Source organism: Myotis myotis, unplaced genomic scaffold, assembly GCF_014108235.1.
Source record: "Myotis myotis isolate mMyoMyo1 unplaced genomic scaffold, mMyoMyo1.p scaffold_m19_p_21, whole genome shotgun sequence".
In the NCBI taxonomy this organism is placed as follows: domain Eukaryota; kingdom Metazoa; phylum Chordata; class Mammalia; order Chiroptera; family Vespertilionidae; genus Myotis; species Myotis myotis.
Window position 1 is genome coordinate 3,207,269 of NW_023416326.1, and position 15,169 is coordinate 3,222,437.

The 15,169-nt window shown below is 58.1% G+C and overlaps 1 protein-coding gene across 7 annotated transcripts; it reads left to right on the forward strand.

Moving 5' to 3' along the window:
- Positions 1 to 71: 71 nt before the first annotated feature.
- URB2 (URB2 ribosome biogenesis homolog) lies at positions 72 to 14,939 on the forward strand. 7 transcript variants are annotated; one of them, XM_036354979.1, is made up of 11 exons: positions 72 to 302; positions 2,319 to 2,457; positions 4,675 to 4,851; positions 6,258 to 9,576; positions 10,443 to 10,603; positions 11,546 to 11,656; positions 12,215 to 12,457; positions 12,760 to 12,847; positions 13,421 to 13,560; positions 14,043 to 14,241; positions 14,274 to 14,939. In XM_036354979.1, exons 2-10 carry the CDS (start codon positions 2,332 to 2,334, stop codon positions 14,238 to 14,240), a joined length of 4,563 nt encoding a protein of 1,520 aa, XP_036210872.1. In that variant the 5' UTR covers positions 72 to 302; positions 2,319 to 2,331; the 3' UTR covers position 14,241; positions 14,274 to 14,939. The 7 variants fall into 7 exon arrangements, with proteins under 7 accessions (XP_036210872.1, XP_036210868.1, XP_036210867.1 ...); XM_036354975.1 differs by having other exon boundaries at positions 72 to 357; positions 14,043 to 14,939; XM_036354974.1 differs by having other exon boundaries at positions 14,043 to 14,939.
- Positions 14,940 to 15,169: the final 230 nt, after the last annotated feature.

Consider the following 15,169-nt stretch of genomic DNA (forward strand, 5'->3'; position numbering starts at 1 on the left):
CAATGGGCGCGGCGCCTCGGCGCTCCGCTGGCGATGCCTGGCGTGCGCGCCCCGCCCCGCGCCCCGCCCCGCCCCGCGCCGCCGTCGGTCGGAAGGAGCGGGGCCGGGCCCACGTGGTGCAGCAGCCCCGGAGCCCCGACGGCCGCCCCGCGCTCCGCCCCCGCCCGCGGTCCCTGTCCCGGCCGGGCCTGGAGGGGACCCTCACCCGGGACCGTCCTCCATCCTCGCCGGCCGCGCGGGGCCCCAGGTGAGCCCTCACCCGGGGACCGTCCTCCATCCTCGCCGGCCGCGCGGGGCCCCAGGTGAGCCCTCACCCGGGAACCATCCTCCATCCTCGCCGGCCGCCCGGGGTCCCAGGTGAGCCCTCACCCGGGAACCATCCTCCATCCTCGCCGGCCTCCCGGGGCCCCAGGTGAGCCCTCACCCGGGAACCATCCTCCATCCTCGCCGGCCTCCCGGGGCCCCAGGTGAGCCCTCACCCGGGGATCGTCCTCCATCCTCGCCGGCCGCCCGGGGTCCCAGGTGAGCCCTCACCCGGGGACCGCGGATCGTGGACCGGTTGGCCCCTACCCAGGACCAGCCCGGGGGTGAGCGCCCGCGTCCGCGGTCCCTACCCAGAGTGGACCTCCAGGCGAGCTGGTTACCTTGGGGGCGACCCTCCGCCCCGGGCCCGGCCCCTCCCGGCGGGATGCCGAGGGCAACCGCGCGTGAGCAGCTTTTGCGTGAGAAATCTCGGGGACCCCTTCCCAGGTCCGCTGCAGGGTCCCCGAGCGGAGCGCGGGTAGATCCCGGAGGGTCCCTGCGCGTCTTTGTAGCCGATTCTGCAAACACGTTGAAAGTTACCTTGTAGCCGCGGCGGTGGCTACAAACGCACTGAACTTGGAAGTTAAGTAACTAGGTGTCGGGCTTTGGACATTTTGGCAAAACGGGAAAACGACAGCGCTGGGCCGGGCCTGTCCCGTGTAGCGGAGTGAAGGGTCCCGCGCTCCATGTCGGTGCCCCTCACGGGCGTTCGCTCATTCCGTGTTGAGTGAGTTCCGAAGGCAGGTCTGGAGCATTCCCGGGCCCATAGATTTAAAAAGTGCAAGTGATCCAACCGGGAATTCTTTCGCTTTGACAGTTTTATATTAGAATCATGGACTGCGATTTTTATTTTTTATTTTTTTGGTGTTTCCGTTGCCCTGTTTTGTTTTTTTATTTACCATAATTTCGGTATTAAGGATCGTGAACATTTTTCTCTTTTGAAGTAATGACGTGTGTTTTCATCTAATGAAAATGGCTTAACCAGAGATATCCCCCCCCCCCCTTTATTTTTTACTATGACTCTTAGGAAACTCAAAGCTATCCTTCCATTGTATAGAATTCTAGGTGGCTGGTATGTTTTGCCTTCCTTCTTTGTTGATGAGGTTATTGTGTTCTGTGTTTGCACTCTTAATTGTGTAGCTGTATTTTGTAGTCTTTTTGGAAAGCAGCAGGTCTTTGTGAGTTTACACATTAACAAAGTTATAGTGGGGAGTTACTGTTGCAGCTGAAATAACAGTACTCCCTTTGGGTTTATACTAAATTTTTTTTTCCCTTGGAGGGATATTGTTTCCTTAAATACTGCTTGTTTAGCTCTTTGAACGACTTAATGGAACGCTTTTCTGATACATAATACATAGTATGTTTTAGGAGATTTGTAGAGAAACTTAAACTTTTTCAACCCCAAGCCATGTGTGAATGGATCTTCTTCCATTGGGTTTGCCCAGTTGAATTCAGGCGTACCCACCTTTGAGGATGCGATGTTTGATCACAGTAGGAATAGTCGTACCTATGTGTGTAACCTATCTTCTGCCTGCTTTTCTCTGTATTCCCCCCCAGAAAATTCTTGTGCACCAGCAACTTATTGTATAGATTTATGCCCAACAATTCTGTTGATGTGTTGTTTTTTTAAAAAAATATATTTTATTGATTTTTTTTTTTTTACAGAGAGGAAGGGAGAGGGATAGAGAGTTAGAAACATGGATGAGAGAGAAACATCGATCAGCTGCCTCCTGCACACTCCCTACCGGGGATGTGCCCGCAACCCAGGTACATGCCCTTGACCGGAATCGAACCCGGGACCCTTCAGTCCACAGGCCGACGCTCTATCCACTGAGCCAGACCGGCTAGGGCCTGTTGATGTGTTTTAATTCATTGAAGAAAGAAATATATATATATATATACTCACACACACACACACATATGTATTATGTAGACAATAAGATTCATCATGTTCATTTTCTGGTGCCTGTAGAGTTTGACCTTAATCTAACCTTTCCGATCGCGTTCTATCGTAGGTGAAGTGCGCCAATGGCTGCTGTTTACTCTGGCATTTCCCTTAAGCTTAAAAGCAAGAGGACTTCCTGGGAAGATAAACTAAAGCTAGCGCACTTTGCTTGGATCTCTCACCAGTGCATTCTTCCAAAAAAAGAGCAAGTAAGTTTAACGCGAGACTTACGTTTTTATAACCTGCTACGGTCACCGGTTATGTAGACTGCATGGTGACATTTAGTGAAAAAAAAGTTAGAAGATCCAAGAAGAAGCTGGGGAGGGAAACATGGTTGGAAGTTAAAGTGATGTCTGAAGGAAAAGTAATCGGTCAGGCGTTTCATGAACAAACGGTTTCTGTGGCAAAACCTCCGTCAGCACCTCTTAGGCTTGGAAACCTCTCCTATTCCAAATTAAGCACGTGCATCGGCGAACAAATGGGGAGTGAGGCGCCAGACTTACGTTCTGACTGTGTTGGTAGCTCCATTTGTTCGTAAATCCAAAGCCATGTTTCACGTGCAACTGCTTGTTGGAGCTTCGTTGAACGTCTTTGGAATTTGATGAGCTGAAGGTTGCCTGAGAAATCACGGGGGGCTTTAGTATTGCCCGGCCCCTGTGACTCAGGGGTTGAGCGTCGACCTATGAACCAGGAGGTCATGGTTTGATTCCTGGGTGGGGCACATGCCCGGGTTGCAGGCTCCATGCAGGAGGCAGCCGATCCATGATTCTCTCTTATCATTGATGTTTCTATCTCTCTCTCCCTTTCCCTTCCTCTCTGAAATCAATAAAAAAAAAAAATTTCTTAAAAAAAGAGAAAAGAAAAGCTTTGGTATTTATATTAAGGCCTTCTAGGAATGGATTAGGGAACCAAGAAAGACATAGCTCTTTTTTAACATTCTCAATCTTAGTTGCCTAATGTATTTGCATGAGCTCATGAAATTGGGTTCACATACACCCCTAGGCTAGTATTAAAGGAGACAGTGCAAGAAGTGCCAAAGCTGGATTCCATCTGTCAAACGATGGGGAGGGACAGGATGTGGAACAGTAGCATATGCAGGAGGTTCTAAAACCAGCTGCACCTGAGATTCTTTTTTTTTTTTTTTTAATATTTTATTGATTTTCTACAGAGAGGAAGGGAGAGGGATAGAGAGTTAGAAACATCCATGAGAGAGAACCATCGATCAGCTGCCTCCTCCACACCCCCTACTGGGGATGTGCCCACAACCAAGGTACACGCCCTTGACCGGAATCGAACCTGGGACCCTTCAGTCTGCAGGCTGACGCTCTGTCTACTGAGCTAAACCAGTTAGGGCTGCACCTGAGATTCTTGGTTGTGGGACAGTCACCTGGCAAGGGCTCCACAGGGCGAGGTGAAAGGGGAGGGTATGGCAGGCATTTTTAAAACGTTATTTTTCTGCTAGAGGCCCGGTGCACAAAAGTCATGCACGGGTAGGGTCCCTAGGCCTGGCCTGCGATCAGGGCCGATCGGGGCCGGTGTCTCCCTTCCCTGGCTGACAGCCGCCCCCTGGTGGTCAGTGCACGTCATAGTGAGTGATCAAACTTCGGACAGGACATTTTGCATATTATTAGCCTTTTATATATATATATAGATTACGGTTGACATTCATTATTATTTTACATTAGTTCCAGCTGCACATGATAGTGGTTAGACAATCAGATAATTTACAGAATGCCCCCACCCCCTTTCGATATTTCAAGTATCTTCTTGGCACCACACATAGTTATTACATTATTGTTGACTATTTTCTATGCTGTAGCATACATCCCCATGATTTTCCTGTAATTACCAATTTGCACTTTTTAAAATATATATATATATTTTTAATTGATTTCAAAGAGGAAGGGAGAGGGAGAGAGAGAGATAGAAACTTCAATGATGAGAGAGAATCATGGACCAGCTGCCCCCTGCACACCCACATTGGGAATTGAGCCCGCAACCCGGGCATGTGCCCTGACCGGGAATTGAACCATGACCACTGAGCCATGCCGGCCAGGCCAAACCCCTGCCTTTTAACTCCGCATTTTCGCTTCATTTTGTGGCCGTTGTGAGCCATTGTTGTGCTTCTAACTTGAGAAATTTAGCATAACTGTATAGAGAAGTTAGAAGAAACTGCTAGAATTTCACTTGAAACTTTTTATTGACCTCAGATGAAGACCAACTTGTTTTTATTCTGTAATAATAATAATTTTACAATGTGAAAGCATCTATGTAATAGGCTATTACCGAAGGTGGGTCTTAGAGGCGAGGATTCCCCCTGGCAGTTGGATTTGGTTGTCCCTGGGATGTCTCCGTAAATGCCCAGTGTTTTTATTTCTTGGCAAATAACTCCACTCCTTTTCAGAGTCTATTTCTTCCACGTTTAGGTATTACTTGACTGGGCCAGCCAATCATTAGTCTCATTTTATAAGAAGAAACTTGAACTGAAGGAGGACATTGTTGAAAGGCTCTGGGTCTACGTAGATAACATTCTGCATAGCAAAAAGCTGCAGCACCTCCTCAAGAATGGAAAGACCGTCACCCTCCAGATCTCCCTGGTCAAGGTAGGAGTGTCTTGTGTTGTGCTGTGTGTGTGACGTGCACCTCTCTCGACTTCCTCTCAGCGTGGGAGGCTTCTTATTGGTGTAAGGGTCAATTATATCAGTTTGCAGGAAATGTCAAGGTAGGGGAGAAAGAAAGAAAATCCTATATAATAAAAAGCTAATAGGCAAATTGTCCACTCCACCTGGAGTTTGACGCGGGAGCAGGGCCGGCCGGCCAACCACCTGCGGCCCCTTCCCCCCAGCCGGCCCTGGCCCCAATCAGCCCCCCCCCCCCCCCCCCCAATTAGGGGCAGGGACAGGCTGCCAACCACCGCTGATCTGTCTGATTGGGGCAAGCCAGCCAGACCCCACTGTGCACGAATTTGTGCACTGGGCCTGTAGTTAGAGTTATAATAATGACTGTTGTTCATCGAAGAAGTATCGTATGCTCTACGCTGGGCTGAGTACTTTGTTGTTTAATCAGGAAAAGTTTAGAACTATTTCATGAGGTGGCTGTTGATTATCTTTTTAACTGGAAGAGATAGCCAGCCAATAATGTTACTTTGTCACACACACACACACACACACACACACACACACCGTCCACCCCCACCCCCTTCCTGTCGGCCTGAAGGGGAGACCAGAGGCCAAAATCTGGTTTGGAAGTTCCTCAGATTCCTGACTCAGAGTGATTTTGAAGTCTCAGATCAGAATTATGAGCTTCATTGTCAAAACGGGAGTATTTGCAAAGACGCTGGGAATAGCTGGTGACCATAGAAAGCACTGATAAGGAGCGCTTTCTGTGTGCCAGGCTCAGAGAGGTTAAGTGACTTGCTGAAAGCCACACAGCGAGGCAGTGGCCCAGGCCTGCCTGACTGCCAGGCTGGTGCTGTTCGCCCCACACTGCCTCGCCCACGTGCATGCAGGAAGAGGGAGAAGAGCAGGGGAGGCGGCCAGAGGAAGGGTTAACAGGTTGAACTGCCTGAAGCCGTATAGGCTCTAGTGGTTCTTGAAAGTATGTTCTAAATTGTGTGTCACTTTTTAAAATTTTTATTCTGTTATTTATTTTTAAAAATATCTTGTATTGATTTCAGAGAGGAAGGGAGAGACAGTGAGAGAGAGAGAGAAATATCAATGATGAGAATCACTGATCGGCTGCCTCCTGCACGCCCCACACTGGGGATGGAGCCCGCAACCCGGGCCTGTGCCCTGACCGGGAATCGAACCGTGGCCTCTTGGTTCCTAGGTCGATGCTCAACCACTAAGCCAGGAAGGCCGAGTACTGGCATTCCTTTTTTTAGTTTTTTAGTTTTATTTAAATCAAGATGAGGTAAGGAGTGAGTGGCTTGATTCTGTTGTATTTTGGGCGTGTGTGTGTGGGTTTAGGGTCGGTCATGAGCTTTCTTCCTTTCTCTCCTAACGCTCAGGTCATCAACGAGAGAATCGCCGAGTTCTCCCTGTCGGGATCCCAGAGGCACGTCGGTGCCGTGCTCAGCTGCTGCCAGGGCGTCCTGTCCACGCCGGCCCTCGCGGTCATCTACACGGCCCGGCAGGAGCTGCTGGTGGCCCTGCTGAGCCAGCTGTGCCGGGCGGCCTGCCGGCAGCCGGAGGCCTCCGCGGCGCCGGCCCTGCTGTTCGAGGTCACTCACCTGGCCCTGGGCCATTACCTCTCGGTCCAGCAGCAGCAGGTCAACCCCAGGCGGGCCTTCGGGGAGGTGACCGGCCACCTGCTCCAGCCCTGCCTGGTCCTCAGGCACCTGCTCTCGGGGGGCACGTGGGCGCAGGCCGGCCCGGGCCAGCTGCGGCCGGCCCTGAGCCGGGACCTCCGGAGCCAGCTGGAGGCCGTGCTGCGCGGCGGTGCCTTCCAGCCCGAGCTGCTCTCGTCCTACAAAGAGGAGCTCTTGGACCAGCCGCCGGAGGACACCAAGATGGGCGCCATGAAGAACCTGCTGGCTCCCACGGCCACCGTGATCGCCCGGCTGGCGGACGCCGGCTACTGCGAGCCGCCCCTCCACGCCGCCGTCGTGGCCAGCTCGGTGGCCCTGCTGTACAAGCTCTTCCTCGACTCGTACCTCAAGGAGGGGACCCAGGTCCTGTGCTTCCAGGCGCTGCCCCGGCTGTTCGGCTGCCTGAGGGTGGCACGCCTGCAGGAGGGGCCGGGGCCAGCCCTGTCCACGTCCGATTGGACCACGGAGCTCCTGGTCGTGGAGCAGCTGCTGGCCTCCGTGGCCAACAACAACATCTACAACATCGCGGCCGACAGGATCCGCCACGGGGAGGCCCAGTTCCGCTTCTACCGCCGCCTGGCCGAGCTGCTGGTCAGCCACCCGCAGGCCTCCGTGCCGGCCTGGTTCCGCTGCCTGCGGGCGCTGCTGTCGCTGAACCATCTGATCCTGGAGCCCGACCTGGACGACCTGCTGGCCTCGGCGTGGATCGACGCCGATGTGACCGAGCTCCGGACCAGAAAGGCCCAGGAGGCCCTGGTGCACACGCTCTTCCAGACGTACGTCAAGCTCCGGCAGGTGCCGCGGCTGTTGGAGGAGGTGCTGGGGGTGATCTGCCGGCCGGCCGCCGAGGCACTGAGGCCGCCGGTGCTGGCCGCGGGCCCCTCCTCGGCCCTCCGCGAGGGCCTCCTGGACCTGCCCCCGAATCAGATCCTGGACACATGGGCCCTGGTGCTGGACAAGTTCGGGGCCGCCGTCCTGCCCTGCCTGCGGGGCGACGTGGACATGGCCCTGAAGGCGCTGTCCCTGAGCGCGCTGCTGCACTGCGTCATGGCCCACACGCGGTGCCCGGACGGCGGCACGCCCCTGCCCGTGGTCCGGCGGACGCGGGCCACCATGGAGCGGATGCTCCGGGAGCTCGTGCAGCCCCTGCTGGGCCTCCTGCTGGCGCCCCCGGGCCCGGGGCCGGAGCTGTGGCTGCAGAAGGTCGGCGATGCCGCGCTGCTGCTCGCGCACACCTGGGCCCAGGTGGACGCCACGTTCGGCCTGCACTGCAGCCAGTATCGCTCCGCGTCGTCGTCGGGGGCCCTCACGGCCGAGGCCCTGGAGAGCTCAGGCCTCCCTCCGTTGCTCCCGGGCGTGGAAGCACGCAGCTGGAGGAAGATCGAAAAGGCCGCGGCCCGGTTCGACTCCGTCGGCAGGTACTGCCTGGAGCAGCTCCACCTGCAGAAGATGAAGAGGACTTTAGTGCAGACGGGTTCGCAGTCCGAAGGGGCCCTCCAGGCCCTGAGGGCCGATGCCACCTACATCCTGGGTTCCGGCCGGGAGGGCTTGGCCCGGGGGACGGCGGCTGCCTGGGATGGGCAGGTGGGCACGGTGAGCGCGGACACGTACCCCGTCGCACACTGGCACCTGGTGGTGTCCAACCTCACCATCTTAGTACCCTACCTCGGGCCGGGCGACGTGCGGTACCTGGCCGGCGTCCTGCTGAGGACGTTGCCCGTGAATGGGGCTCAGGACGGCCCCGCCGACGAGGAGCCGCGGGTCACGCTGGGGAAGATCTCCGAGGCCGTGGTCCGCAGCCCCCTCTTTCCAGAGCTTCCGTCCCTGTACGCCGCCTTCCTGACCAGCCTCGCCGAGGGCTGCGCCAGCGTCCTGCGCGCGGGCGCCCGGGGCGACCCGGGGCCTCTCCGCCAGCAGCTGCCCTGGCTCTTTGAGGAGGACCCTGTGGACGGGACCCCTTGGGAAACCAGATTGGCCAAAGTGGGACCCGAAGGAACAGAACCCAGAGGGGAGGTCGCCCAGAGCTTGCTCTCCTTGGTCCAGGGCGGCTTCCCCATCCGGCTGGAGGAGGAGCCGCTGGGGCGCCTCCTGGGGCTGCTGGAGGTCGTGTCCGCCCTGCAGCTGGACAGCCTGGCGCCCCCCCGCCACACGCACTACTTCCTCCTGCTGCTGTCCGCGGCCCTCGCCGTGCCGGGGGGCTCTTGCTCCCCGGCCCTGGCCCTGACGTTTCTGACCACCTGCTACCGGCTCCTCGGCCGCCTGCAGCGAGGGAAGAGCGGCCGCTCCGTGCTCAAGGTCATGTACGCCAGCGACCTCTGCGAGATCGCCCTGACCTCGCTGTTCAGGGCCTGCCGCGGGCTGCGCGTGGACGGGGACGCCGCGCCCTGGCGGGAGTTCCTCCGGGCGGCGGAGACCTTCCTGGAGCAGCTCCTGCAGATGCTGGTGCAGGTGAAGCACAGCCTGGTGCTCAACTTCGGGAAGATCCTCGCCTTCCTCTCGGGGTGCAGCGCGTACACGGAGGCAGCCGCGGGCAGACAGCGGGAACAGCCCCGCCCTCTGGGCCGACAGCTCCTGCTGGCGTCGCTGGCCGCCCTGTGCCGCGTCCTGGGGCCCGTGGTCCGCGAGCGGAGGCCGCAGCCGGACGCCCCCGAGGCGCTGCCGGGGCTGCTGCGGCAGGCGGTGCTGCGGACGGGCGCGGTGCTCCAGCCCTGGGCGGCCCGCGGCCCCCCGCCCGCCGCCCTCCTCGCCGCGGTCAGCGCCCTCCTGGAGGCCGACCTGGGCCAGCACCCCGGGCCCGGGGCGTCCCCAGCGCCGGACGGAACGCGGCTCTCGCACCCGGACCTCTACCGGGGCGTGTACTCGCAGCTGCTGGCGGAGCTGCCCGCCCTGGCCACCGACGCCCCGGCCTTCCAGGCGGCCGTGAGCTTCTTGGCGCTCTTCTTCTCGGCCCCAGAGCTCCACCCCGAGGGGGAGTCTGTCTTCACCGCCGTGTTTCAGTCTGTGAGAAGGGTTCTCGCAGGTAAGGGGGCTCCCCTCGGGCTGACTCTGCGGCCAGCGGGCAGGCAGGCAGAGCAGGAGTTCCGCGGCCTGGGGCGGCCCGGGGGCCAGTGGGATGGCGGGCCAGCCTGGCGTGTGGTCGACACTCCGCAGGGCATTTCCCTGGGGAGGGGATTGAGGGTCAGAGAGGCCCCGAGGCTGGGATCTCACAGCTTGTGGGAAACTGGGACCAGACCTCCCAGCCTTCGGTCCCTCCGCCCTCAGTGCCGGATGCAGCAAGTCAAGACCGGGGCACGGGAAGGTGCCCTGGCCATGTGCAGCGGCCCCACGGCTGAAACGGGGCCGGGCAGACAAGCTGGGGTCAGACGGTGAGGGGCCCTGGATGTCCTCGCCTGGGGTTCTGTTAGGAGCCCATGGGCCAGGGGGCATTGAGTGAGAGACTCCCCCAGGCAGTCCCCGGAGGTGGGGGGATGATGCTCTTATCCCTTCCACGTGGCCGTCTGCTTGAAAGTACCCGCCCACCCCCGTGACCCTGCTGGTCTTATAAAAGAATTCAAGGGAAATAGGGAAAAACGGCCCTGGCCGGTGTGCTCAGTGGGTAGAGCGTCAGCCTGCGGACTGAAGGGTCCCGGGTTCGATCCCGGTTCAGGGCACGAACCTCGGTTGCAGGCTCCATCCCCAGCCCCAGTCGGGGCGCCTAGGGGAGACAAAAGATGGTAGGAAAATGATAAAGTAACAGTCGGCTGTCCGTGTGGTCCAGAGGTTAGCCCTCTGGCTGGGAATGCCGGGCCCCTAAGCGTGGCCTTCCCTGGCGGCACACTGTGTCTGTCAGCTCACGGCCGCGCTGATGTCTCTCCCCTCCCTCTGTCCATCTTGTCTTCCCCGCAGACCCCACCGTTCCGGCTCCGGCGGTTCAGGCCATCGAGCCTCACCTGGGAGCCCTGCTCGCCCACCTGCTGGCGGCCGGGACGACCCAGGACTTCCGGGCGATGCTGCAGTGGGTGCTCCGGGGGCTGGACCTCAGGAACGCGTGGAGCGCAGACCAGCCGGTGGGTGGCCCTCCCCCTCGCCCGGCAGGCGCGTGAATGAGGGCGGGGAGCTCAGACGGGGAAGCTGAAGGTGCCGGGTCCCCCCTAACACCAAACGCAAACCAGTGGGGACTCTAGGTGGAGAGGGGGTTCATGGAGGCAGCTCTGCTTCAGGGCCCTGGATTCCAGGCCGGGGTTTCTGGTTCTAAGCCTGACTCCGGATGACGACCAGCACAGGGATGGGGCTCTGACTTGGGTGGGAGGGGAGGGGGTGGATCATTGAGGGTAGCGTGGGGCAGAGCGAGGACGCCCATCTCCTGAGCCCGAGCCCGAGGCCCGGGCTGGACCAGGGCTGCTCTCTGTCGCCCGGCACTGCCCACCTGTGGACATTTTTGCTGTGTGTGTCTGCAGCATGTTCGGGTCCTAGTTTTATTTATTTTTTTTACATATATGTATATTTATTGATTTCAAAGAGGAAGGGGGAGAGAGAGAAACACCAATGAGGAGGGAGAACCATGGATCGGCCGCCTCCTGCACGCCCCCTACTAGGGATGGAGCCCGCAACCCGGGCCTGTGCCCTGACGGGGAATCGAACCCTGACCTCCTGGTTCATAGGTCGACGCTCAACCGCTGAGCCACGCCGGCCGGGCAGGCCCTGGCTTTGAGAGGGCCTCTGCGTGTAGATGGCTGTGCCCGTGTGCGGCCCTGCAGGTCCCCATCCTGACACTTATACACGTGTCGGTTTCGGGAGACGCTGTTGACATGACCTCCGCTGTGCCCCAGGTCCGCTCGCTGTATCCATTCAATCCTCCTTTGGTGACAGGAAGCGCATCGCCCCGGGACTTCTCCCGGCCAGGTCCCACCCAGGCCCGGCCCGTGGATTGGGCGCCGGGGGCCGCTTGGTCCCAGGGTGGGCCTCTCGGAGTGGGCGGTCTCTGCCACGTTCCTCCTCTTTCTCCGCAGGCCATTTTGTCGGCTGTTACGTTGATCAAGTTGCTGCTGAGCTGCCCGGTCAGCGAGGAGCAGGCGCGTCTGTTCTGGCGGGCAAGCCCCCAGATCATCACGGCTCTGACGGTGAGTGTGGGCTCCCCCACATCCCTCCCCTCCCCCACCGTCACCCCTCTTCCCGCCCAGACCAAGGGCGGAGCGTCCTCGTCACTTCCACCTGCCCACTGACCCCATCGACGCCGTTGGGAGTTGGGACACCCTGACTTACGCCACCTCCGTTCTTACCTCTGCCTGCTTCAGGCTTTGTTGTTGCTGCTTCTAGAATCACCTTCCTTTTCTTCCCTCTATTCCACTGGTTCTCAACCTTCCTGATGCCGCGACCCTTTAATACAGTTCCTCATGTTGTGGCGACCCCCAACCATGAAATTATTTTCGTTGCTACTTCATAACTGTCATGTTGCTACTGTTATGAATCGTCATGTAAATATCTGATATGCAGGATGTATTTTCATTGTTACACATTGAACATCATTAACGCATAGTGGTGAATCACAAAAACAATATGTAATTATAGATCTGTTTTCCGATGGTCTTAGGCGACCCCTATGAAAGGGTCGTTCAACCCCGAAAGGGATCGCGACCCACAGGTTGAGAACCGCTCCTCTATTCCCTCTCGTCCTGTAGCTGCAAAACCGAGAGGCGTGTCAGGAGCAGCCCGCGGCCTTGGCGGTGGTCGAGCCCATCCTGGACGTCCTGGCCGCCCTGCTGCGCCGGGGGGAGGAGGCCATCCGCAACCCGCACCACGTCAGCCTGGCCTTCAGCATCCTGCTGGCCGTGCCCCTGGACCGCCTGAAGCCGCCGGAGTTCGGGCGCGTCTTCCCGCGGGTGCACAGCGTGCTCTTCACCATCCTGCAGTGCCACCCCAAGGTGAGGGGCCGGGACCAGCGGCCTTGCCTTTTTTCTTTTTTTTTTTTTAATGTGTTTTTATTGATTTCAGCGAGGAAGGGAGAGAGAAAGAGATAGACGCATCAGTGATGAGAGAGAATCACGGATCGGCTGCCTCCTGCACGCCCCACACTGGGGATGGAGCCCGCAACCCGGGCCTGTGCCCCGACCGGGAATCGACCGTGACCTCCCGGTTCACAGGGCGACGATGAGCCCCTTTAATGAGAGAGAAGTGGAAATGAGCGATGACGTTCCTGTCTTTCTTTGGCCCGTGTTTATTCCAGGTGATGCTGAAAGCCGTCCCCTCCTTCCTGAACTGCTTCCACCGGCTGGTGTTTGCGGTGATGCATGAAGGCCGGCAGAAGGATAAAGGTACTTCAGCTACCCCATGGCTTCCTCTCTCTCTCTCAAAATCAACAGGCCGTTCTTTAAAAAAGAAAAAGGAAGAAAGCTGGGAAGACACTAATCATGGGGTCGCATGTATCTGTCTGTAAGAGCAAAACCCCGCACAATTTCTGAAACTGTGTAAGGAGGCAGTGACGCGACTGAGCCCCTCTTATCTTTAAAAATCACATGTCAAGGAGCGCTTTAAAAAAATTTCCCATTGTCCCCGTTTTAAGCCTTCCTGGTAGAGATCCGTCTCCTTTTAAAATACAACAGCCATCCCCGACTTCAGCCTGAAAGTCCTGATTATTCTCGGAGCCTCAGGAAACAGCCACGGGCTCCTGGTATTCTAACGGTCCTTCCCTTCGTTACGTAGCGAAATGTTTGGACATACGTGTCCCCGTCCCCGCCCCCCTCGTCACCCCCCCCCCCCCCCCGCAACCCTCTGTCCTGTCTGCAGAATGAGCTGATTAGAGAGTGGGAGGGAGGGGCGCTGTGAGATGAGGAGGGGGGAGCGCACACGCGGGGGGCTGACGGGTTCGGACACGCTTTGCCATGCAGGTGGCGCGGAGGACCTGGCCGGGGTGCTGGCGTGCGCCCGCCTGGTGGAGAGGATGTACAGCCACATCGCCGCCCGGGCCGAGGACTTCACCGTGTTCTCCCCCTTCATGGTGGCCCAGTACGTGACGGAGGTGCAGAAGGTAAGCCGGCTCCCCGCCTTTTATTGATTTCAGAGAGCGGGGGGGGGGGGAACTTGAACGATGAGAGAGAATCATGGATCGGCTGCCTCCTGCACGCCCCCTAGTGGGGATCGAGCCCACAACCCGGGGGCATGTGCCCTTGACTGGAATTGAACCTGAGACCCTGCAGTCCCCAGGCCGATGCTCTAGCCCCTGGGCCACACCAGCTAGGGCCAGAGTCCAAATGTCACTGCCCCTGTAAACACATAGGCCTCGTGTGTTTATTTACTTGCAGCTGCCCCCTGTGACGCTTCATTCCAGGCTTTTGTGCACTTGAGTTGGCTTCTGTTTCCCCAAACGATAAACTTTCGAGATGGGCTTGTGCAGCTATGTCAGCTGTGTGCAAAACGGTGTTTTACAAGGAGCGTCTTTCTCAAGTTGGAGGCAGACGTGGGAATTCCTCGCCGGGCCTGCCTTCGCTCACGGGGTGTGTCCTTTCCCAGGTCACCTTGTACCCGGCCGTGAAGGGCCACCTGCAGGAGGGCATCTACCTCATCCTGGACCTCTGCATCGAGCCCGACGTGCAGTTCCTGCGCGCCTCGCTGCCGCCGGGAGTGCGGGATGTCTTCAAGGAGCTGCACAACGACTACGTCAAGTACCACCGGGCGAAGCACGAGGGCGAGAGGCGGTACGCCGTCTAAGGACACGCAGGGAGAGGCGGTGCACCGTCTAAGGACACGCGGCGAGGGGCGGTGCACCGTCTAAGGACACGCGGGGAGAGGCGGTGCGCCGTCTAAGGAACACGCGGGGAGAGGCGGTGCGCCGTCTAAGGAACACGCGGCGAGAGGCGGTGCACTGTCTAAGGACACGCGGTGAGGGGCGGTGCGCCGTCTAAGGACACGCGGCGAGGGGCGGTGCGCCGTCTAAGGAACACGCGGGGAGAGGCGGTGCGCCGTCTAAGGACACGCGGGGAGAGGCGGTGCGCCGTCTAAGGAACACGCGGCGAGAGGCGGTGCGCCGTCTAAGGACACGCGGCGAGGGGCGGTGTGCCGTCTAAGGACACGCGGCGAGGGGTGGTGCGCCGTCTAAGGACACGCGGGGAGAGGCGGTAGCAGGAAGACCTGGCGAATGAAAGGCTTCGATGTCCAGTGGGAAATACGTGGATTATTTAATATGTGCATTGTATTTGACAGCCATGTTTTTCACACATACCTTTTCATGCAGTAAGTACTGCAATAGCGTCCTGAAAACACGCCTTAGAACTGGGCGGACTCAGTAAACAATTGCCCAGCCTCTCGTCGCCATTCCAGGTGTGGTTCTTGCCTCGCTCGGTCCCTTCTCCCCACCAAGAACTGTGTAGAACTTGTAATTAAAGTCCTATTAAAATATCTCTGCCTCTGCCCTAGCTGGTTTGGCTCAGTGGATAGAGCGTCGGCCTGCGGACTGAAGGGTCCCGGGTTCGATTCCGGTCAAGGGCATGTGCCTTGGTTGCGGGCACATCCCCAGTACGGAGTGCGCAGGAGGCAGCTGATCGATGTTTCTCTCTCATCGATGTTTCTAACTATCCCTCTCCCTTCCTCTCTGTAAAAAATCAATAACATATATTTAACAAAAAATATCTCTGCCTCAC